Here is a 24,601-nt window from a genome sequence, read left to right on the forward strand (position 1 = left end):
CCCCTTTCTTTCCCCCTCTGATTTAGTTGGCTGCCGTATATATCCCTGGATTGGGTTTGGCCCCTGCCATAGTTGCTGGACCTCACCCCAGAGATGTATGTATATAGCAGCTTTTCCCCTATGCCCCGTTTTTTGTTTTTAAGCTAACCACAGTGGACTCATATTGTATTTGTCTTTTTGTGCTTGACTTATTTCACTTAGCATGATTTACTCCAGTTTTTCCCATGCAGCAATGTGCTTCGATCATCGCTGCATTTTAGGGATGCATAGTACTCCATTGTATGTATGTACCACAGTTTTTTGATCCATTCATCCGTGATGGAAATTTGGGTTGTTTCCAACTCCTCGCAGTTGTGAACTGTGCTGCAATGAACATTGGAGCACAGATGTCTGGCCGTGGTTTGTTTCTTGCCTCTTCTGGGTATATGCCCAGTAGGGGATTGCTGGGTCATGTGGTAGCTCAATCTTCATTTATCAAATCAATTTCCATAATGGCTGTATGTACCTACAGGTCCACCAGCAGTAGATGAGAGTTACTATCTCACCACAGCCCCTCCAACACTTGTTACTTTCTGACTTTTTGAATTGGGCTATCTTTGAGGGTGTTAGGTGGTTTAAAACAATCTCATAGTTGTTTTAATATACATTTCTCTTATGGCTAATGATCGGGAACACTTTCTCATATGCTTAATGGCCATTCAGATATCTGCCCTTGTGAAACTTCTGTTCAGGTCCTTTGCCCATCGCCTTAGTGGGCAATTAGTTTTTTCCTTATTGTAAGCTTGCATAGTATTGTAGATTTTTGTAATAAGGCCTTTGCCTGATGTGTCATTGCTAAAGATGTTTTCCCAGTCTGTGGGCTCTCTTATTATTCTCTTGGTGAATTATTTTGATGTACACAGGTGATTTACCTTCAGTATATCCCACTTGTCAATTTGTGCCTCTTCTGTGTTTGTATCCTTCCCTATTTCTGATAGCCTACGTATTCCCTGTGCCTAGGTTCTCAGGTTTGTCCCAATTCCCTCATTAATGATCCTAATAGTTTGGGGTTTCACCTGAAGGTCAGTGATCCACCTTGAGTTTATTCTTGTGCGAGTGAGGTAAGGGTCTTGCTTCATTTTTCTACAGGTAAATATCCATTTTTTCCAGCACCACTTGTTAAAGAGGGCATCTGCTTCCCATTTGATATTTTTTGGGTTCTTATCAAAAATCAGTTTTCTGTATGCTGATGTTTTTATTTCTGGGTTTTCAGCTCTTTTCCATTGGTCTGAATATCTGCCATTATACCAGTACCACACTGTTTTGACCACTGTGGCTGTATAACATGTGCTAAAGTCAGGTAGAGCAAGCCTCCCACTTTGTCCTTCTTGAGGCGTTCTCTGCTAATTCTGAGCTTCTTCCCTCTCCATATGAAGTTGGTAATCAGTTTTTCTTTGAAGAAGGATGATGGTATTTGTATTGGGATAGCATTAAACTTATATAGTGCCTTGGGCACAACTGACATCTTTACTATATTGAGTCTTCCAATCCACGAGCATGGGATATTCTTCCATTTGTTGAGGTCATTTTTGGTTTCTTGTAATAGTGATCTGTAATTTTTCTTGTACAAATCTTTTGGTTTTTTAGTCAGATATATCCCTAGATATTTCAATTTGTGCTTGGCTATTGTAAAGGGTACTACCTTTTTATTTGCTTCTTCTGTGATCTTGTCTGATGTGTATAGCAGTCCGATAGACTTCTTTTTGTTGATCTTGTATCCTGCCACTCTGCCATATTCCTCTGTCGCTTCCAGCACTCCACTTGTGGAGTTTTGGGGATTTTCAATGTATAAAATCATATCGTCTGTGAATAATGATAGTTTCACCCCTTCCTTCCTAGATGAATTCCTCTGGTGTCTTTTCTTTGCCTTATGTTGTTAGCTAGGAACTCCAGTACAATGTTAAATAGGAGTGGGTACAAGGGGTATCCTTGTCTGGTCCCCCTTTTCAGTGGAATTTTTTCCATCTTTTCTCCATTGATTGCCACGTTGGCTGTTGGTTTTTATATATAGTTTGTATAACACTGAGGAATTTTCCTTCCATTCCTATCTTCTTGAGTGTCTTAAACAGGAATGGGTGTTGGATATTGTCGAATGCTTTTTCCTCATCTTTCAATATTATGTGGTTCTTATAATTTTTTATATCAATGTGGCGAATAATATTAATGGTCTTTTGTATGTTCAACCAACCATCCCTGCATCCCCAGTATGAATCCCACTTGGTCATGGTGAATTATTTTTTTATATCTTTTGTATTCTATTGGCCAGTATTTTGTTAAGGATTTTTGCATCAGTGTTGATTAGGGATATTAGTCTAACCCTTCACTCTTAATCCTCTCAAATTGACAACAGATTATATAACTACCACAGTGGCCACATGAATCCTGTTCTTGCTTCCTGAACTTTAGTCCCTGTTATGATGGTGCTCTTGGGCAAGTGCTGGACTGCCAACCTCAAGGTTGGTGGTTCAAACCCACCAGCTGGTCCTCGGGACAAAGATGAGCTGTCTGCTCCCTTAAAGATGTACAGTCTTGGAAACCCGTTTTAGGGTCTCTAAGATGGAGTTGACAGGTGACGGTGGGTTTGGTGTGGTTTTGGTTTTGGTATTCTGTCAGGAACGTCCTCTACCCTCTCTTCCTGTTGCACCGTTTTCTACCTGGGCTTGGGCTGTACTTGCTGTTTCTGGTGCACATTCCCTGCCTCACAGCTAGGTTGGTGGTTCTTCCTGGGAAGCCATACTCGTGTTTTTCTTGGGGGTGGGCGTGGTGGTTCTAGTAGGTGGAGTGCTCCTTCCCAACGTGAACAGCCCCCACGCCCCCCCCCCAGTGCCCCAGCTTGTCTCGTGTGGGTTTGTTTAGAAGCCACTTTGCTCTTGTTACTTTTGTTCTGTGTTAGGGACTAGGAAGAGCGTTGCTCTTTGGTGACTGTCCCAGCAAATTGACATGACCCATCGTCCTAGGTTGCCTGGGCTCCAATAACAGTGTGAGTCAGTCCAGTTCAGATGCCTGGTTGCTTGCCTGGCTGCCCCTGGGACCCAGGGGGAGACTATCTGCAGACATTTTACTGCAGTGCCCTTCTTGAATCCCCAGAGGGACCTCATGCAGGAAGGCAGTCTGTTCCCAGGAGAGCCTGCAACCAGGACAGCTCTGACTGGACTGAGGGAATTCCGCTTGGGGCCTCGGGTTGTCTGCCATGGTGACTTTCCCCCATGTGGCTTAGGAAATAACCCCCTTTCCAGGCATTTTATTGGACACAATAGGCAGAGTGGTAAAAGGGATGGGTTTGTCATTGAGCAACGTGACAAAAGTTTGCTTTAAAGTTAAAGCAAATGGGATGGAGACAGTTCAGACCAAGAAGACGTCCAAATTCACAAAGTAAAAATGGCCGCTCCGCTGATAGTGAGGAAAAATGACATTTTGTACCATAGGTCAGGGAATGAAAATTACAAAATCATGACTGGCCCCAAGCCACTCTCACTCATGACTCCTAGCGACCCTATAAGACAGGGCAGAACTTCCCCTGTGGAGTCAGAGACTGTAACTCTTTCACAGGAGTGCAAAGCATTCTCTTCCTTCCATGGAGCAGCTGGTAGTTTCGAACTGCTGACCTTGCTGGTAACAGCCCAGCACCTAATCCACTATATCACTAGGACTCCATACAACAACTAGGGGAGTCTGGAACCAGGGACTTAGCCCGAGTAAGTTGATAACATACAAGGGCAAGCTACAAAGCATTGCTGTCGTTTCAGTTCATATGTGCACAGGTTTATTCCAGACACAATGTTTGAGCATGCCCTTGTGGGCAGTGAATGATTACATACAAGTTCTCTCAGTAAGACCCTTGTCTTGGTTTCTCGTTAGGGCACCTTAAGAAAAGAAAAGGGCTGATCCAAACAGTGGCTTCTGAGGGGATCTGCTGGGCAGCTCCATTCAAGGCAAAGAGGTCAGCTCGGAAGGATATGCAGACTCTTTTTGGTAGCATTCCAAATAAATAATCTTGATAGATTTTTCTCAGGATACAAGATCATCCCCAGGGGCTTACTAGGAAGAAGAATTAAGAAAATTGAAAACTGTACTGGCAAGGAAAGACTGGGAAAGTTGCAATAATGAATATTTTCCCCAAACATCCAAAAATGTTACCTGTCCATTCTTCCAGGGTAGCAAGGTGTCCTGTGTGAATCCCCGTCTTTGGGAAATCTTACCCATCCCCCCTACAGCTCTGATCTTCCCTTTCCGACTTTTTCTTTTTAGTTTTCAGAATTCAAGGACGATTCAAAAGGAAGATGATTTGAACCCTCAGAAGTGTACAGACTTACACTGAGCTGGGTTGAGAGAAACAGCGTTACGTCTGTTACTTCTGTGTAGTAAATCATGCCTGTGGTTTTGTGGCCCTACTCTTCCTACTTACCCTCCTAGGTGTGGGATTGGGTGCTTTAAAGCGGAGTGAAGGCACCACTTTCCAACTGCTCTCTGTGTATACCCCTCCCTGTGCAGTGCCTCTGGCTTGTCAGCTCTCATACAGGTGTTAGCAGAAAGTGCCTCCATTTAATCTTCAGAGCCTTGCTGCTGTAGTGGGCTATGGATTGGGCTGCTAATCCATGGTCAGCAGTTTGAAACGGCCAGTTTTTCTGCCAGAGAAGGATGAAGCTTTCTGCTTGCTCCCATAAAGATTTACAGTCTTAGAAGCCCACAAAGGCAGTTCTGTTCTGTCTTGTAGGGTCACCATGAGTCAGAAACGTGGTTTCTGTGAGTTTGATGGAATCTTGGGTCAGCTGCTGAAACTCCCAGAGCCTCAGTCTCTTTATCGCCCACATGGGTCTCATGTTGCCTGTTGACCTGTAGTGGCTATGAACATGAAAAGGGGGGCGCAGTCTATCACAGTGACCGCTCTCCTTAGGGCAGGGATATGCCGGATGATGGTCGTTTTCTTGGGTGTCACAGGCCACATTGCTTATAAGACATGGAGGCACACTCCCTGCTGCTTTCCCACGGAGGCTCTGTGGAGCACAGTTACCTAGTCAGAGAGAATCATTCAGGTTTTTGTTTGTTTTTCATTTATCTGATTGCATCCAGGAGAAGGTTCATGGATGCTCTTTAGTATATATTTGCTAATGTTCTCATTTTCCTTTTCAATTAGAAAAGGCCTCAGTCTAAGAACCTATGTCAGACAATATAATCTTGCAAGGTTTTAAATAGAGCAGTTATTTTTACAATTTAAATATTTTAGGATGATCTCTTTGTGGGCAGCAGTACTGCTGTTGCATATCAAGCAGCAGGTGGCTGCTCCCTGAGGTTTAGAAGGAGCCAGGCATGTAAAGGAGCATGTCAAACATTAACAGTAGGGTCACTGGGCACAGTTGTGTAGGTTATTCATTGCACAAGGGGTGCCTGGCTAGAGAGTGGTGCCCTGGGGCCAACAGCCAGCCTGCGAGCTGCCTAGCAAACTGTATGTCCTGGCCTAAAGCTGCAGCCACCAGGAAGAAAACCAAACCAAATTCACTGCCGTTGAACCCATGCCAACTCATAGGGACCCTACAGGACAGGTTAGAACTACCTTGTGAGTTTCAGAGACTCACTCGTTACTGGACTGGAAAGCCCCCGTCTTTCTCCAGAGGAGTGGCTGGTGGTTTTGCACTGCTGACCTTGCGGTTAACAGCCCAACTGCATAACCACTGTGCCACCATGGCTCCTACCGGGAAGAGGGGCTGCCTTTTCTCATCCTTACAAATGCACCATGTGGGCTAGCAGTAAGTGGTGGTGTATTGGTGTGCAGTAGGGTGAAGACAGTAAAGGGGGTGGTACATGAGCCTCCTGGGAGATCTGCAGGGACAGGTGCTAGTGGTCCCTGTCACGCAGACCTGGGTGGAGGCTCAGAGAGGTGGCCTGACATGGCTAGCACCCTGGTCTCCTTTTCTGTGTACATTTTGCAGACTCCCCTAATGGCTTAGTAAAACCAGGGTGGTGTATGACAAGGGGAACAGGCTAGGAACAATGGCAGGTCAGCTGTAGACTGTTCTTAAAACGTGTCACACACCTGTTTCTATGAATGGCCCCAGGGCATCCATCATTCGCACACAGTGGTTTCTGGACAGCACCAGCCTTAAAACAGTTTGTTCCCTTTAATGATTAGCCATCGATAGGTAGTCTTCCATCAGTCATTCACAGACCTAAGATCATAAGTCATACCAGGGCCAGCTGGCTTCCTAAGCCACAGCTCTGATGGTGATTTTAGATCTGCTCTCTACGGATTCTCATTTTTTCTGTACAGTGTGACTGTAAGGAGCCCTGCTGATGTAGTGGTTATAGCTTGGGCTACTAACTGCAGCCGCCCCGAGGGAGAAAGACAGGGGCTTTCTACTCCTGTAAGACTTACAGCCTCAGAAACTCACAGGGAAGGTCACCCAATCCTAGAAGGTCACTATGAATCACCACCGACTCCCTGGCAGGGAGTTTGTTTTTGAGTATGACTGTGCTGTAAGTCTACTTGGCTTTTTTTGCCTTTTAAACCTTACTTACAATAACCCATTTAAAATGAAAAAGTCCATTTATAACAGCAACGAAGCATATGCTAAATATGGTAGTTACATACTCTGTTGCCAATTTGAGACTTAAGAGTGAAGGGTGGAGTTTGGCCTGTCAATCATGTCACAGCTTGATGACCTCGTTTGGAGGCTCTAAGTAGATAAATAGCTCGCTGGAGGTGGGACACATGCTCACTCCCTGTGAGACATCCATGTTGAGAAGACACATGGAGAGAGGCTGATGGAGCCAGAGCTCTGGAGCTGGAGGAGCCACATGGAGACCCTGCCAGTGCTGAGACGCTTCCACTGCCGTTGGATCCACAAGACTTTCCACCCACTGGCCTGTGATCTTCCTGCATTTGGTGTCATTGCATGTGTTGCATGAGTCTGAAGAGGAATTTATAGATTGGTATCGGACATATGGGCTAATATCGGACTTATGGACTTGGCTGGTATGTTTCTTAATATACAATTGCTCTTTTATAGAAAGCTCTTTCTTATACACATATTTGAGTGCCTCTGGATTTGTTTCTCTAGTCAACCCAGATTGGCACACTAAATATACAAATGATGCATCTTAAAAGGTACATATATAGTTTTGATGGCAAAAATGTAATTGAAGGACATAAAGCCACAGTGAGACGTACCATTTTCATGGATGATATTCCTTATTATAAAGATAATGACTCTGTAGTCCAGCACAAGTTAGCTTCAATAAAAATTCCGACAGAATTTTGCATGGAATGGACAAGCTGATTCTAATTTATGTGCTAGTATAAGGAGCTAGGAAGAACCAGATAGTTTTGGAGAACAGTGTGGACTCTATAAGATGTCAAGGTCTCTTATGAAACTGTTGTGATGTAAAACAGTGTGGTCAAGACTGATGCTGTCTGGTATAATAGCCACTGGCTAACTGTGGCTGATACTAATTGAAAAATTCTGTTAATATAGAATGCACACCAGAGTGTAAAGGCATGGGACAGCAAAAAAAGGCTGCAAGATTGCTTAGCTGTTTTCTCGTGGTAAACTGTTCTTCTCACATTTCTCTTAGACAATGTTGGTCCAGCCCAGAGGCTGCCAAACTGATAGGGCCTACTTCCCCCTTTTTAGGAAAAAAGAAAAAAGAAAAAATTACTCAGTGTCCTTCTGGTAATTAAAAACTGTAGCCACAATCCAGGATAAAGTGTAGGTATCTGCTTTTGCTGCTGTCCCTCCCCAGTTGTTCCAGCATCCCCTCCAGGGGGCTGCATGACCTTTGGAAAACACTAGTCTAGAGTAGATCAAGGGCAGGCAAACAGTTCTCTTGGAATGTACATGTGGTATTAGTCAGATAATGGTGACTTTATTTGTTTGTACAAATATATTTATGGTCAGCCTGTGTGATCACGAGGTGTCGAACGGATCACTGAAGACAAATGGGTGCATAAGCAAATGTGGCGAAGAAAGCTGATGGTGCCCGGCTATCAAAAAGTATAGCGTCTGGGGTCTTAAAGGCTTGAAGGTAAACAAACAGCCATCAAGCTCAGAAGCAACAAAGCCCACATGAAGAAGCACCCCAGCCTATGCAACCACGAGGTGTCGAAGGGATCAGGTATAAGGCATCATCAGAACAAAAAATCTTATCATAGTGAATGATGGGGGGAATGCGGAGTGGAGACCCAAAGCCCATTAGTAGGCCACTGGAGATCCCCTTGCAGAGAGGTCTCGGGGAGGGGATGAACCAGTCAAGGTGTGATGTAGCAATGATGAAAAATACAACTTTCCTCCGATTCCTAAATGTTTCCTCCCCGCTCCCACTACCATGACTCGAATTCGACCTTGCAAGTCTGGCTAGACCAGAGGATGTACACTGGTACAGATAGGAACTGAAAATCCAGGGAATCCAGGGCGGATGAGCCCTACAGGACCAGTGGTGTGAGTGGCGAAACGGGGATGGTAGAGGGAGAGTGGGTAGGAAAGAGGGAACCAATTACAAGGAACTATATGTGACCTCCTCCCTGGGGGATGGACAACAGAAAAGTGGGTGAAGGGAGACGTCGGACAGGGCAAGATATGACAAAATAATAATTTATAAACTATCAAGGACTCATAAGGGAGGGGGAGCGGGGACGGAGGGGGAAAATGAGGACCTAATACCGGGGGTTTAAGTGGAGAGCAAATGTTTTGAGAATGATGAGGGCAATGAATGTACAAATGCGTTTTACACAATTGATGTGTGTATGGATTGTGATAAGAGTTGTATGAGCCCCTAATAAAATGATTTTTTTTAAAAGACATATAAAAATATATATATATATATATTTATGGTTCTTAAATACTTCTTAAATTGTTGTGAGGGACAGGATTGGCTCTTGTGTCCCAAAAGTTTGTTGACTCCTGGGCCACACCATTGAAAGAGAGCAGAGGCCAGAAACATGTCAGAGATGTGTGGGAGCGTGGAGCATGACAAAGGGAGCATTATCAACCTGTGTGAAAGGGGTAGACTATGTAAAAAAATGATGATGGTACAGTAGACCTACCATATGAATAAATTAAAATTAGATGCCTGATTTGGGGCACAGAAAAAAAATCCAGATGGATTGAAGACCTAAAGATGAAAAATAAAACTTTAAGATTCTTAACACACCCGCACACACACACACACACACAATATGGAGAACTATCTTTTTATCTTACACTGGGAAATGATGATGTTTCAGGCAGCCTTTGCTTTCTAACTAACCTCAAACTTGGTGACTTAAAAAAACACTGAAATGTATTATTTCCCTCTATTATGTCAATTGGCCGTGTGGTTCGTTTTCTGGTTTCACCGGGCTCACTTTCTTGTGTATAGGCATAAACTATTTCATTAAAATGTATAAGTATTTAATAAAAATAATAAAAAGTAAAATTGACTTTTTAGAACAATAGGCATGACGCACATTATGACACCCGAAGATGACACTTGTATATCTGTACTCTTATATCTGTATTTCTATACTCTTATACTATTAAGATATGTAGCATCTGTTTCAGAAGTATCCCTGGGTATGTTTCCATGCACTGAGAGCTAACAAGGTTTCCTGAATGGAATGCATGTGTTTAACCAATAAACAAATCATCTTTGATTTGGTGGGCTGTGTTTGATATTTCCGGAGTGAGTGTTAAGTGTGTGGTGGAGTCGTTTTGGTCTTCTGGTTAAAGGAATGCCGTTTCCACGGTTCTGTGTTCTAGAAGCCTGACCATGTCTCGCTTCGTCCCCCTCCTCCAGGAAGCCCGCCGGGGCCTCGGGAGCCCCTATGGCTGTGTATGATGAGGACCTGCTGAGGAACCCGTTCTACCTGGCTCTTCAGAAGTGGCGTTCTGACTTGGGCAGCATGGTGGCCCAGACCCACGGCATTGTAAGTGCACCTGTCCGGACGGTTGTCCTTCTGTGCTAGGCGCAGATCCAGCAGCACTGGCGATCCCGGAAGTGTGGCAGGCTCAAGTTACCTTTACAGGAAGTCAGTTGCCGACCTGCCCGGTTTTAACCAGCTTCCAGAGCCTGTGTCGTGCATGCATGCATGCAGAGGGATCGTCTGAGGTGCTTCCCTCAGGAAGCCTTCTGGGATTGCGCTGGGTCAGGCTTCAGTTGTTCCTCTGACCTCTCAACCACTGCCCTATGATTAATTGACCCCGTTTTGTTTTGTTTTGTTTTGTTTTTTTGCCTTTTGGCACATTTCACTGGAAAATGAAAGCTTGCTCTTACTGCACCTTGCCTTCCCCCCACCACCAGGGGCCTCATTTTCAAAGCGCCCCTCTGGTGCTCATGATTGGTTTTGGGACAAAACCAATCCCTTTGGCTTTTAGAGGTCAGTAAAAAGTTTATTGTCATGAAGATGTCCCTATCAGATTATCATTTTTGCATCAAACAACTTAAATGAATTCTCAAACTTCCCAGCGACACCCCCTCTCTGCTCCCTGCCCCTCCTCTGTGTTTTCATGTAAACCCTCACCTAACTCATAATAAAAAGTTTGGAACAAAAATCCTCAGAAATAAAGTTCCTTCTGTATCCAAAAACATGTGAGACTCAGGCTGTTTCTGAAGAAGGCCTGTCAATGCAGTGGGCAGAGCATTCGCTGTTAGCTGAAAGGTGGCGGTTCAAAGTCACCAGCCGCTCCATGGTAGAAGCATGTGGTCGTCTGTGCTGTGAATATTTGCCGCCAGTTCTGCCATTGAGTTGCCATTGAGTCATCATTATCTTACAGGACAGAGTAGATTTGTCTCTTGGAGTTTCTGAAACTGTAAATCCTATGGAAGCAGATAGCCCTATATTCTCCCTTTGAGCAGCTGGTGGGTCTGAAACACTGACCTTGTGGTTAAAGTAGCCCGATTTATAACTCACAGAGCTCCTTGTTGCTTCCAAAGAATAATATTTAATAATCTAAAGCTCACCAAAGGTAGTCATTGCCATCTGTCTGTTTTACAGCTAGTTATTGAATGTGCAGGACACTGTGTTAGAGGCTGAAGCTGAGGTGGTAGTGTGAGAGATGACCACACCCTTGGGAAAATACATATTAATTCCAGGCTGTGCTGTGTCACAAAGCGAAATATGGGATGCTCCCAGAGCTCAGTGGGGTCTGTAGGGAAAGGGCCTTCTCTCATGGTAACGGGACCTACACCCGATGTAGAGTCAGTTGCTGTGCCACAGTCCTGATCCCACGTCTTCATCCCAGAAGTCCTGTATAGCAGGTACTCTCACTGCGCACACTTTGCCTGTGTCAGAACAGGAGGTATGGACGGGCCCTGTGAAACCAGCAGCGGTGTCTGGGCGATCTGCCTCTTGAATTCTATGTGGAGCTGCCATGGGATGGAGCTCTGTAAGGTTTCGCTGCCTGGTCCTCTTCTTTTCAGGTACACTTGAATCTGAGAGATTCCTCCTAAATAGTGACTGTGAAGGCCAGTGAAGCTCATATATGTGTGTTATGTATATATATGGGGTGCATATACATACATATATATGTTTTATGGGGTAACCCCCCATCAAAACAGAAAAAAACTTTCATAGTGCACATTTTCCCCACCAGGCGAGCATCGAGCAACTCACTCAGGGTTAGTGCACCCAAGGCATCGCCTGGGTAGGTTCTCTCTGGTCACAGTGAGTTTTTTTGTAAAAGCGGTTTCTCTCAAAACTCGCTTTTTGTGATGGCCAATTTAGGAAAATAGCATGCAGCTGTGAAATTTCATTTCCTGCCTTAGAAAAATGCTACAGCAACTGTTGTGATGTCGAACACAGCTTACAAGGACAGCGCTGTGGGAAAAACTCAAGTGTATGAGTGGTTTCTCATATCAGAAAAAGGTGAAATGTTGATTGATGACAAACCTCATTCTGGATGTCAGTCAATTTCCTGAACGGATGAAAATGTAGATAAAATTTGTGCACTTGTGTTTGAAGACCGACGACAGACTATTGGAGAGATGGGGAAGTGATCTGGACTATCTTGGAACTCAGTGCAGCAAATGGCAGATTTGGGAACGAGAAGGGTCACTGTGAACTTCGTGCCTCAGGTTCTGACGGACCAGGAAACAGAGCGTCGAGTGGAAACATGCCGGGCTTTGAAAGAGCAGCTCCAAAGCAACCCAGACTTTTTCCCCAAGGTCATTGCTGGTGACAAGACATGGTGCTGTTCTTATGACCCTGAAAGCAGACATCAGTCAAACCAGTAGAAGGCACCTTTGTCACCTTGCCCAAGGAAAGCTCAAGTGAAATCAAAGATCAAGATGATGCTCATTTGTTTTTTTATGTGAGGGGAATAGTGCATTTGGATTTCATTCCACCAGGTCAGACTGTTAAATCAAGCTTTCTCTTTAGAGGTTCTGAAGAGATAGTGTAACAGTGTGCTAACAAAAAAGGCTTGATTTGTGGCAGACTGGTTTTGCCAGCACGACAGTGCACCTGCTCACACAGCCATCTCCATGCACTGGTTTTTGGCACAAAGCAGCATGCCTCTCGTGCCCTATGCACCTTGTTCACCTGACCCATGCGACTTCTTTTTGTTTCCGAGAATGCAGAGGGACATGAGAGGACAGCGTTTTGATGCTGTAGAAGGGGTGAAGAAAAAAACGAGGGAGGTGCTGTCAGCCATCCAAACAGATGAGTTTGAAAAATGTTTCCAAGAATGGAATCACAGATTTGACAAACGTATTAAGGTCAGGAGGTAAGATGGCGGACTGCTGATGGCTCCCAAGATCAGTAAACAAGGTGACAGTAATCAAGATCTTATCATGGGGGGGGGTGTCTACATCATAACTGTAACCCATTCAGAATTGTGGCCCAGCCAAGGTGATGCACAAGGAGGCAAACACAGATGCACACCTGGTGGCCAGGGCCGGAGCAGAGAGAACACTGGGAGTGGAGCTCTGTCCGTGACATAGTAGTGGGAAGCTGGCGTCACTGATGCCTGGTCAGTGTCGTGCCCAGAGCCAGCTTAGAATTCGGTACATCTTATGGTGTACCTCCCCTAGAGAGAGCCTGGCACCCTGAGACATGACTGGTGTAGGTGGCAGCCTGTGCTAGACACTGTTTTGTGATCTTTATGGCACTTGCTCTAGTTGCCTAATGCTGCTACAGCAGAAATACCACAAGGGGGTGGCTACAACAAGCAGATTAATTTTCTCACAGTTTAGGAAGCTAGGTGTCCAAATCTAAGGCATGGCCGTCGGGAAGGCTTCCTCTGTATCCTTGTCTTTTTGAGCACCTGCTCTTAGGTCTCTTGCTGTGACTGATGTCTCTCTTCTCTGTCTTTGCCTACCAACTTGCCTTGAAGCTCACTTTTGTTTCAAAAGAGATTGACTCCACATCCTGCTTCATTAACGCAACACAGACCACCTGTGCCCCAGGAGGATTATAACCACCGACATAGAAGTTAGGGTGTACAACACTCATTTGTTTGTTTGTGTTTTGGGGTGGGTGGTGGTGGTGACTAAGTCAATTCATAACAGCATCAGCATCCAGACAAAGCTGTGATTATGACTAAGTTTTTCTTGTTTTTTAATAATTAGGTCCTCATGCTGGATTGACCCTTTCATCATTATAAGGAGGCTCCTTGTCTCCTGTAACAGGAGCCCTGGTGGTGTAGTGGTTATGTGTCGGACTGCTAACCACAGGGTCAGCAGTTGAAAATCACCAGCTGCTCCCAGGAAGAAACAGGGCTTTCTACTCCCATAAACAGTGACAGTCCTGGAGACCCACAGGGGCAGTTCTACCCTGTCCTAACAGGAGCCCTGCTGGTGGAGGGGTTCCGTGTTGGGCTGCAGTCCACCTGGTCAGCAGCTCCAAGGGAGAAAGACTGGGCTTTCTGTTCCCATCCACAGTTACAGTCTCCGAACCCCACAGGGGGTTGCTATGACTTGATGGCAGTGGGTTTGATTTTGAGTAAGTTTTGTCCTTTTTGCTGGTTTTTGCCTTAAAATCTATTTTATCAGAGATTAATATTCCCACTCCTGCGCTGCCATTTTGCTCAACATTTCCCCTGTCCTTTGATTTTTCACTTTATTTTTGCCTTTGTGTCTAAGGTGTGTCTCTTGTAGACAGCATATTGATGCGTTGTGTTTTCTTTCCTTTTTATTGAGATTTGAGTGAACGTTTACGGAGCAAATTGGTTGTGCCCTCAATAATTCATGCACGTTGGCTTTGTGACATTGATTGCCGTCCTACCCTGCTTCCACCCTGTGTTTATCAGCCCCCCTGGTCCTGCTCTCCTATCGCTGTGCCCTGCACGGCCCGCTGAGCGTGCGCCCTGGGCGGCTGCTGCCCTTTGGATCTGGCACCTTCTGAAGTGTGTGCTGTCTCCCTGCTGTTACTGTTTGTTCACCTTATAGGCCAGGCTGTTCTTGGCTCAAAATTGAGCCCCAGGGGTGAGTTCAGTTCCAGATCGAAGGGTGTCTAAGGGCCATTGTGTCTGGGCCACCACCAGTCCTCATCAGACCAGTCAGCCTGGTCTCACGTATGAGTTTGAATACCATTCCACAAACCTCCAGAATTTGCTGTTGTGATCCCGTCAGAGCAGGGAGCAAGCAGCCTGGCACCATCTAGCTCTGCTCTCAGCGTGGCAGAGATTGGGGCTCACATGGTCTATTCATCCTTTATTTTCTTCACTCTTTTTTGCTCCATTGGTGAGAGACCAGTGCCTTAAATGACTGCTTACAAGCTCTTAAGACTAGTTGTGACTCACCAAAGCAGGATGTAGGACGTCGTCTTTGTAGACTACAAAACAAAACAAAAACCGAAAAGACCAGACTGACTGCTTTTGAGCCAATTCTGACTCCGTGGGGAGAGCTGCCCCTGTGCGTTTCTGAGGCTTTAAGTCTTTCCGGAAGCAGAAAGCCTCCCCCGCAACCCCCTTCCTGCTCTCTCTCTGTCTTCCCCTGGATCACTACCGATCTGGAAACGAGCAGTCCAGCCCAGCACCCTGTACACCACCAGGACTCTCTTAATGGATTATGTTGTGCCAATTGATGGCTGTGGAACCCCTAGACTCTGGTCCGGAACGCCACCCAGGCCCAGCAACTCACTCTCTCAAGATGGTTGGTCACGGCTAAGGCATTTTCACAGCCCAGGGGCTGCGACAGTGGCTCAGACATAAGGACATGGTGCGGGTGGTGCAGGACCAGGCCGTGTTTCGTTCTCTTGTACACAGGGTTGCTCTGAGTTGGAACTGACAACAACAACAACAACAACAAGTTTTTATAACTCTGTTCGCCCACATGCTCTGCAGCATAAATGTATTGCACCACATATACTCTGTCAAACCTGTAGATATGAATCGGCTTCAAAAAATTCGTGGTAAGACTCCATTACCTTTTTTATTTTCATGCCGTAAAGTTTTATTGGAAGTTCTTGGGGAAGAGACGGGGTTAAGGGTTCCACCCCTTGGTACCGGGGCTTCTGCAGGAGGGCAGGAAGCCCAGGACTCAGAGGGCCGTGGTGGTGGGCAGGTCTTTGTAGTGAGCATCCTGGCCCTCGAGCAGGCTGCGATAGGTGGTGAGCGCCTGTTCCAGCCGCGACTTGATGCCCCAAAGCTTCTGGTATTCCTGGTTCCGCCCTCCACGTCAGAGTGCGCTTCGCGCAGCTGGGCCTCCATGCTATTACCATCACTTGGATCTGCACCAAATGGACTCCAAAGTGCGCCACCGTCTCCGCCAGGGTGCCTTCCAGGGCGGCTTTCATGCTCAGCTGTGACTGCAGCTCAATCTCCAGGCTCTGGAGCGTCCACCGCAGGTCAGTTACATCTGTCTTGCTGACCTGGAGCTTCTCTGTGTGGCCAGCGACCTCCAATTTCAGGTTCTCAGTCCGGCTAATGAACCACGCTTAGGCATCCTTCCAGTTCTTCTCGGCCATGATCTCATACTGGCTCCTCATGCCGTTCAGGATCTTGGCCAGGTCGATGCCTGGTGCAGAATCCCCCTCCACACTGACCTGGCCCTGCACCTGGGCCTTCAGGCTGCTGATTTCCGCCTCGTGGTTCTTCTTCAGGAAGGCCAGCTCCTCCTTCAGCCCTTCGATCTGCATCTCCAGGTTGGCGCGGGCCAGCGTCAGCTGGTTCAGCACCAGGCGCAGCCCATTGATATCCGCCTCCACACTCACATGCAGGTTCAGCTCCATCTCGAACTTGGTGCGGAAGTCATCCGCCGCCGGGCAGGCGTTGTTGATCTGCAGCACGACCTTGGAGTTCTGGATGGTGGCACTGAGAATCTGGTCCCGCAGGTCCTCGATGGTCTCGTAGTAGTGGCTGTAGTCGCGGGCGGGCCCCGGGCCCTGCTTCTGGTACCAGTTGCGGATCTTCACCTCCAGCTCCGTGTTGGCTGTCTCCAGGGTGCGCATCTTGTCCGGGTAGGAGGCTAGGTGGTCGTTGAGGTTCTGCATGGCGATCTTCTTGTTCCCGGAGAGGAGACCGTCGGACGTGGACAGGACGCCTGCATAGCCGCCGCCATAGTCCCCGGAGGAGGACGAGGACATGAAGCGAGCGGACGGCACGGACACGCCGAGGCCACCAGAGCCCCATGGATGCTGGGTGCGCGGAAGGAGCCGCCAACTCAATCTCGCCATGCCCCCGAAGGACGAGGTGGACGAAGACTGCGATAGCTGTAGGAAGCCATGGCGAGATTGAGTCGGAGAAGGCAGGAGACACTGGCCTTTGGAGCTGGGGCTGCAAGAGGAGTCCACTCCATTACCTTTAATTCGTTTTTCACAAGCTTTCTTCAAGCACGTCCGTGTTTGTTTGTTTAGTGGTTATTGTTTTTTATTTTAAAACTAGGTTTAAATAGAAAATCTGATCAGAAAGGAACAGTCTTCAGGGTCAAATGTGGATCTTTTGGGTGATGAACTTTTATGAGACTTTTTAGCCTCACTTTCCTGGACTCCTCTTGGGAGTCATTTCTGAGCCTGGTGATGCTTGTAACGGGGCAGTTGAGAATAAAGGGCACTCGTGGGGTTACCTATGGAGAGGGGCCAGTGAGGGTGGGACTCAGCCTTCTACTCCCATGTCTGAAGAGCCATGCCCCTCTGCCCTGGGGGGCAGGGCATCTGCCTCATCACAACAGCTGGCAGGCCAGTGACCCCAGGAATTCTCTCTGCCAGTAGGTCCCCCAAACAATTTCAGTGGAGTGCCTTTGGCTACATTCTGCTCGCTGAAGTCATCAACGAGACGTCTGGTGTTCGTCCCGATTCTTCTCTTCCAGGTCTTAGTCCCTTGCAAAGGAAGCCTGTCGAGCAGTGTCCAGTCGACTTGTCAGTTTGAGTCCTACGTTTTGATCCCAGTGGAAGAACGTTATCAGACCTTAGACGGAAAGGTAACCATTTCCTCCGTGTCCATCAGGACGGAGGGAGGGAAGAAGAGCTTCCCTCTTTGGTGCGCACCCAGCGCCTGGACGGGGCCGCAGGGATGCCTGCCTTTGCTTCAGAGCCTGGGCGGAAAGTGGGGAAGGGGACGGCCCTGCCCTCCCCTGCGTCTGCCTGGGAACCCCTGGAATGCTCTCTCCTCACCAAGGCCCCTGTCCCGGTCAGCTGTCAGCCCATGCCTCGGACAGCTGAGTGGCTTCTTGGTCACGAATTGGACCTCAGGGGTGGATTTTAGTTTGTAAGACGTTCTGTTTTTGCCATCATCTCAAGCCCACGGAATGTCACCGTGAAGGACAGAGGACACTGTGGGCCCTTCCCCGAGACTGGACAGCTGTCCATATTGTTGCCACCTTTGTGTTCTCTCTCATCTCTAGACATACTATTTTGGCCTAAATCGTCAGAGAGTTAAGTTGTAGACATCACGTCTCTTTACCTCTAAATGACTCAGTATGCATTTCCTAAGAACAAACATTCACTTATATTACCACAGTGTAGAAGCAAAGTGTATGTTCGCCATACAATTTGTACATACACATTGTGCTTCATTTTATGGCCAGTTGTTATGTTTCAGCCCAGGATCATGCCATGCCACGCATTGTGTTGTTACTCTGTTTCTTAGTTCGCGCACGTCTAGTGCGGCCCCTCAGTGTGTGCGTCTCCGTGACGTGGCTTGGTTCTGCGGACTGACCTTGGTGCGGACCTGTGACTAGGCTGCCATTAGGCCTGTGGGGTGGGAATGCCACACAGGGGCATTTGCTCTCTCTCAGGAGGAGCACACCTTCAGTAGCTTTAGGGAATGTGCTTTTTTAACCCGTGAACATGGGGGGCGGGTGGGTTCGGAGGGAAGGGCAACTCCAATCCAGTCAGTGCTGACTCTGTCCCCCTCCTTATTTCCAGTCAGGGTGGCGAGGTCCTCACGGATGCAGGGGTTGGCCTCTGGCCTCGGACTCAGTCGCTGAGGTTCTTGGGCCCCAAGGAGGGGAGGGAAAGGGCCTGGAGCCAGGGCTCCGAAGCATGGGGTCAGGCCCAGCAACCCTTTGCCCTCCCACAGATCTGCTCACCAGCGTCGCCACCACTTGTTAGACTCTCGGCTCTCTTTCGGGGATCTAGATGTACAGTGAGATCAGAGGGATGTGGCTCATCATGGCTGGGCTGCCTCAGGCACCCTCTGAGGCCAGCACGAGCCGTAGTGGCTGTGACTTGACCAGCCAGGGAGAGGACCGGAGGGCACAGCCTTCAGCTCCACCCAATTGGGAACACAGTTTCTTTAGGTCCTATCCAGATCAGAGAAGGTCTCCCCTTTTGATTTTGTTCCCAAAGGAACAGGATGTCTTTTACTCCGAGGTGCCGTTGTGTGCTTTTTCTGCTGTACTGTGTAGAAGGGATCAGGGCACTGTGTAGTAGCTAGAGGGCCAACATAGGAAAGAAGCGTTCTGTGCCCCAACACAGAAGAGATGAGAGAGAAAACAAAGGTGGCCAAAATGTGCACAGCAAACCTGAGTGGAGTGGAGGTGGGCCAGGTTTTGGCTGAGTGCCGTGGCAGCGGTGGGCTAGGAGGGGCTGGTGGCACAGTGGTGGCTCTCTCGTTCCAGGATGTCGCCATCCAGGGCAACAGGATTAAACTCGGAGCTGGCTTCACCTGTCTTCTCTCAGTGCCAATTCTCTTTGAAGAAACCTTCTACAATGAAAAAGAGGAGAGTTTCAGTATACTGTGCATAGCCCATCCTTTGGAAAAGAGAGAGAGTTCAGGTATGCAGGGGGCAGCCAGGGGCGGGAGGATCCCTGGCTTAGAGAAATATACCTGTAGAATTCATTACAAACTCACCATAAAATATTCAAGAACCCGTTAAAAATCTGTGTCACTGTCTCTGATTGTTTTCTCTAGCCCTTATCAATACGAAGTCTTGTTGTCTCGTTGGGCTGAGAGGTGTAGCTTGGGCTGCCGTGGGCAGTTGCACACGTTGGGTGCTGCACAGTTGCAGGGGCAGCGCTTCCCGGACTTCTTTCTGACCTTGATGCCACCCCTGGAGCTACAGGTGGCTGTGTCCCTGGCCTGAGGGCTTGTTCTGCCAGCCTCATTGTAGGCCTATTTAAGAGCCCATCGTTCGGAGTGAATAACTGCTCTCCGCCAGCCCATGACGTTGAGGTAACATTTGATGTGTCCAGTGCAACCAGAGACTCTTGGCGAGGCCTGTTGCCAGGAATTGGGACTGCTGTACCTGAGCCTCGCAGGTCATGCTCATGGCTCAGGAAAGGGCCTCCAGGGGACCATGCTCTCCAGACCCCACCCTGGCCCGTAACCAGGCTGCACTCGGGCAGGATCTTGGAAACAAGGTCTCTGGAACCTGGAAAGGAGCCTTGGTGGCACAGTGATTTTGCGTTGGGCTGCTCACCGCAAGGTCAGCAGTGCGAAACTACCAGATGCTCCGTGGGAGAAAGATGAGACTTTCTACTCCACTGAAGAGTTACAGGGCCAGAGCCCCACAAGGGCAGTTCTCCCCTGTCCTACAGGTCCACGGGGAGTCGGACTTGACTCGATGGCAGTGAGGGGCACCGAGAGCATCTGGTCTTGGTAGATTGTGGCAAAGAGTGCGACGCCTTTTTTCTTTTCATCAGAAAGCAGTGGTGTCTTCATCCAGCCTGACCCTCTGTCTCTCTTTTTCAGATGAACCTTTAACACCCCTCGATCCCTTTTCCCTGAAAACCATCGAAGATGTGAGAGACTTTTTGGGAAGACATTCGGAGCGTTTCGACCGGAACATCGCCTCCTTCCACCGAACGTTCCGAGAGTGTGAAAGGAAGAGCCTGCGCCACCACATAGTGCGTAGCCGGCTCACGCCTCGGGCACCCAGGCCTCTGGCTGGCCAACTCGGGCCACCAGCAGGCTGCTCGGTTTGCTCTGAAACTGGGCTGCTGCATTCCCTGTTGGGAACGCGGGGCAAGCCTAATTAGAAACGTCACTGAAGCCACTGTAGAGAACTTGGAAATCAACGAGTAACTGCATATCAAGAAAACATCCCAGCCCAGTCCAGATCAAGTCCCTAAGTCCGATATTAGCTCACGTGTCCAATACCAGTCTATAAATTCTTCTTTAGACTCACGCAACACATGCAATGACGCCAAATGCAGGAAGATCACAGGCCAGTGGGTGGGGAGTCTTGTGGATCCAGTGGCGGTGGTAGCATCTCAGCGCTGGTGTGGGTCACCACGTGGCTCCTCTAGCTCCAGGGCTCGGTTCTATCAGTGTAGCTCCATGTGGTTTGTCAGCAGGAATGTCTAGAGGGGAGAGTGTGTGTCCCGCCTCCGGGGAGGAAGACAGGAGTTCCTCGAATCCTCATGAGAAGACCATGCCCACATAGAGGCCTCATTGGCTGTGACCTGATTGACAGGCTAGACCCCACCCCTTCACTCAAGTTGACAGGAAATTATGTGATGGCCACATTTTTTAAAAAAGAAGCTGGCATTAGTACTTGTAGCCTGTGCTCTGTGGGTGGAGCCATGTGGGCCCCAGCTGCAAGGGTGATGGGTCTCTTTCTGCTCTGTGTTGTAGGACTCCGTGAACGCTCTCTACACCAAATGCCTCCAGCAGCTCCTGCGGGACTCCCACCTGGTAAGCCCAGCCAGGCGTTGATGTGTGAGCCTTACAGCTTTTGCGCTCGTGCTGGCCCGAGCTCTGGAACTGCTTTTCTTGTTCTAGAAACTGCTTGCCAAGCAGGAGGCCCAGATGAGCCTGATGAAACAAGCTGTGGAGGTAGGGGGCTGTGACAACGAGGGGGCTGGCGTGGTGGTGGTGTGGTTGCAGGGAGCCCCCAGCTCCCCAACACTCACCCTGACGGGGGCTCATTGGTTTCACAGATGTACATCCATCACAACATCTATGACCTGATCTTTAAGTACGTGGGGACCATGGAGGCAAGTGAGGTAGGCTCTAGGTCCCCTGTGCCTGGGATGCAAGCCTCATCCGGGGCCTTGCAGAGACATTTGAAGCCTCGTTAAAATCTGTTGTTAGGACGCGGCCTTCAACAAAATCACAAGGAGCCTTCAGGATCTTCAGCAGAGGGACATTGGTGTGAAGCCGGAGTTCAGGTGAGGACCTGGGCCCAGTGGGGGCTGTGCTGCCCCTCCCTCTCTGGTCAGGCTCCCAGCAGCCTAGGGGCCAGAGAGGTGATTCTCAGGACTGTGGGAGGTGCAGTGATTACTGAACAAAACCAAACTCACTGCCATCGAGTTCATGCTGACTCAGAGTGGCCCTGTGGGACAGAGTGGGACTGCCCTTGGGAGTTTCTGAAGCTGTAACTTTCTACGGGAGTACAGAGCCGGTAGCTTTGAATTAGCGTGCGATTAGCAAGCCAACTTGTGAGCCAGCGCCTCAGCAGCGCTCCTGAGGTTACTGGAGATGAAAGGCTGAAATTGCAGGTGACTCGCTTGTTGCTGTCACCCTCCTGCTGGATAGAGCTAGAGGGTGGGTTGTGTACAGCCAGTCTCCAGGGGGCATGTCACTCAGCCAGGCGGCACAGACAGACAGCTCCTCTCTCACCGGCCTGTCATGGGGACCTGGCCACGATGGTACCAGCTTTTGAGAAGATTTAAGTGTCGTGAAGCCACAAAATTAAGGGTTTGGGTGTGAACTTTTTTCCCCCCTTCTCTGGGGCTAATGATTTAAAAAAAGTTCTGCCCACATTTCAGGTGGACCCGGGCCACCTGACAGCCCGAGTGGGCCTTCAGCCTGCCGAGTTTTGTCCCAGGCTGCAGTCAGGTGATTTCTGGGTCTTGGTCTCTCCTCCCTGTGTCCCCGGAGATGATGTTATCAGATCCAGGACAAAGGGCCCAGCACATGGCCTTCCATGAATTCTCTTCCAGCTTCAACATACCCCGGGCCAAGCGGGCACTGGGCCAGCTGAACAAGTGCACCTCCCCGCAGCAGAAGCTGCTGTGTGTGCGGAAGGCCATGCAGCTGATCACCCAGTCTCCTAGCCAGAGAGGTGTGTGCTGCGGGGGGGCCCATGGGGAGTAACTCAGCGGGGGGCGGTGAGGGGTACACTGACTACGAGTCTGCCTTGGAGCAGGGGTGACATGGGGCCTGCAGGGGTACGAGTGCCCACTGCAAGGACCAGTGCTGCAGCCTGCAAGGGTGAGGCAGACGGGGCTGCTCAGCCAGGGCACCAAGCATGGGCATACCAGGCTGGCTCTGACTGGGAGGGCGGGTCTGCATCTGTTGGGCAAGAGTTTCAACCCCCTGGCCTGGAGTCCATTCTGCCTCATGGCAGACCTGGGTAGGGTCTCCGAGGCTGTCACCCGGGGTGACTGGAGTAAGAAAATGACCTATGAGACAGACCCGTGACATGTACACATGGTTGTCCCCTCTCCCAAATTGCTTCCCAATTGCGTGGATAGGGCCAGCCTGTGGGCAGGTTCCACTGAATGCAGTGCAGAGTGGGTCTGTGGCACCTGCCCGCCAGCACAGAGGGAGGTGGATGACTTGCGCACTCACCCCGGGGTGCGTGCCGACACTGGGGAGGGTGCCCAGGAAGCATCTGCAGCAGTGTCTCTGGGGAAAAGACATCTAGGGTCATTCTTTTGACCATTTGAATTCTTGACTGGGTGTGTGAGTGATGTAAATGGGATTCCACTGTGAAAACAACAGTCACACCAGGCATGGGTATCAGCCTCTGTGGGTGTGGAGAGTGGAAATGACTTCAGGAAGCGGGGAGGAGGAGGTAGTTTCTGGTGAAGGCTCTGGGCACAGCCTTGCCTTGTGCCTACCTCCATCTGCCCGGGGCCCTTGCCCTGTATGTGAGGTGGGATGGGGCGGCCTGTTTAGAGGTACCACCTTTTGTACTTGTTCTGGAAATGCCAGGCGTTCTTTACCCCCTTGAATCCAGCCTCAGACAGGAGACACACATGCTCATGCCACACGATGTGCAGCCACAGGTCCTCTTGTCACCCTGTGGTTCCCGGACTTGGATGGTGGGGGGAGATCTGGCCTGTGTGTTGGCCATTGAGTCTGACAGCCTCTGAACACCTGCTCTCTCTTTCAGTTAACTTGGAGACCGTGTGCGCTGATGACCTGCTCTCAGTCCTGTTATACTTGCTCGTGAAAACGGAGATCCCCAACTGGTAATGTTCTTGGTCACACATGTTTGCTTTTGGCAGCGCCAGTCTGCAGCCTCCCTGTAGGGAGAGCCCACTCTGGTCGCAGCGACCCGACCCCAGGGGACAGAATGGAACAGCTCCACAAGCTTCCCCAGATTGTCAATCTTTACGGAGCAGAGCAGGCAGACTCCCCTTTCTCTGAAGCAGGAGTAGCTGGGGGCTGTGAACTGCCAACCTTGCAGCGGGTTAGCAGCCCAACACTTGACCCAGGGTTAACTCCGGAAGAGCTGCCTTTAGTTGAGCTCCTCCCATGAGCCTGCCCTCCTACATGGGAACCACGGTGGTTCACAGCCCTCACGTTTCTCATTCCAGAGCACGGTACAGATCTCACTGCGCACTGCCACCGAGTCAGTGCTGGTACACAGCAGCCCTGTAGCATAGGGGAGAGCAGCCCCTGTGGGCTTCAGAGGCTGTAGCTCTTTTTCTTTCTGAAATACTTTTATTGGGGACTCTTAATCTCTCATCACAATCCATACATTCCTCCAATGTATCGAGCCCATTTACACATATGCCGCCATCATCATTTTCAAAGCATTTTCTTCCCACATGAGCCCCTGATATCAGCTCCCCATCCCCCCCTCACTCCCTCCCCCACTCGCCCTCCTCCATGAACCCTTGATAAGTTATAGATTATTATTTCCATATCTCACATCATCCTCCATCACCCCTCACCCACTTTTCAATTGTTAGTCACCCTGGGAGGGAGTTCTAGGTTGATCCTTATGATCAATTCCACCTTTCTCCCCCGACCTTACCCTAATTCTCCTGGTATCTCTACTCTCATTGCTGGCCCTGAGAGGTTTATCTATCCTGGATTCCCTGTGTTGCGAGCTCTTATCTATAGCAGTGTGGATGCTCTGGTATAATCTGATTTGTAAGGTAGAATTGAGGTCATGATAGTGGGGTGAAGGAAGCACCAAAGAGCTAGAGGAAAGTTGTGTGTTTCATCATGCTGTACTGCACCCTGACTGGCTCATCTCTTCACTATGACCCCTCTGTGAGGAGATGTTCAATTGTCTACAGATGGGCTTT

General features: G+C 48.9%; 1 protein-coding gene and 1 pseudogene across 2 annotated transcripts in view; one reads left to right on the top strand and one right to left on the bottom strand.

Moving 5' to 3' along the window:
- Positions 1–24,601, top strand: part of ANKRD27 (ankyrin repeat domain 27) — a 61,778-nt gene that overhangs the window by 8,756 nt on the left and 28,421 nt on the right. For both annotated transcript variants that reach the window (XM_004704715.2, XM_045293583.1), the window contains exons 2-11: positions 9,808–9,937; positions 17,257–17,367; positions 19,009–19,165; positions 20,082–20,236; positions 20,967–21,026; positions 21,114–21,167; positions 21,272–21,337; positions 21,426–21,502; positions 22,277–22,398; positions 23,455–23,533. In XM_004704715.2, coding sequence (XP_004704772.1) covers positions 9,836–9,937; positions 17,257–17,367; positions 19,009–19,165; positions 20,082–20,236; positions 20,967–21,026; positions 21,114–21,167; positions 21,272–21,337; positions 21,426–21,502; positions 22,277–22,398; positions 23,455–23,533 — 983 coding nt within the window. In that variant the 5' untranslated portion in view covers positions 9,808–9,835. The remainder of the gene's footprint in view (positions 1–9,807; positions 9,938–17,256; positions 17,368–19,008; positions 19,166–20,081; positions 20,237–20,966; positions 21,027–21,113; positions 21,168–21,271; positions 21,338–21,425; positions 21,503–22,276; positions 22,399–23,454; positions 23,534–24,601) is intronic.
- On the bottom strand, positions 15,490–16,674 carry LOC105978809 (annotated as a pseudogene).

Source organism: Echinops telfairi, unplaced genomic scaffold (assembly GCF_000313985.2).
Source record: "Echinops telfairi isolate 266 unplaced genomic scaffold, ASM31398v2 ScPeMD7_2291;HRSCAF=2852, whole genome shotgun sequence".
NCBI lineage: Eukaryota > Metazoa > Chordata > Mammalia > Afrosoricida > Tenrecidae > Echinops > Echinops telfairi.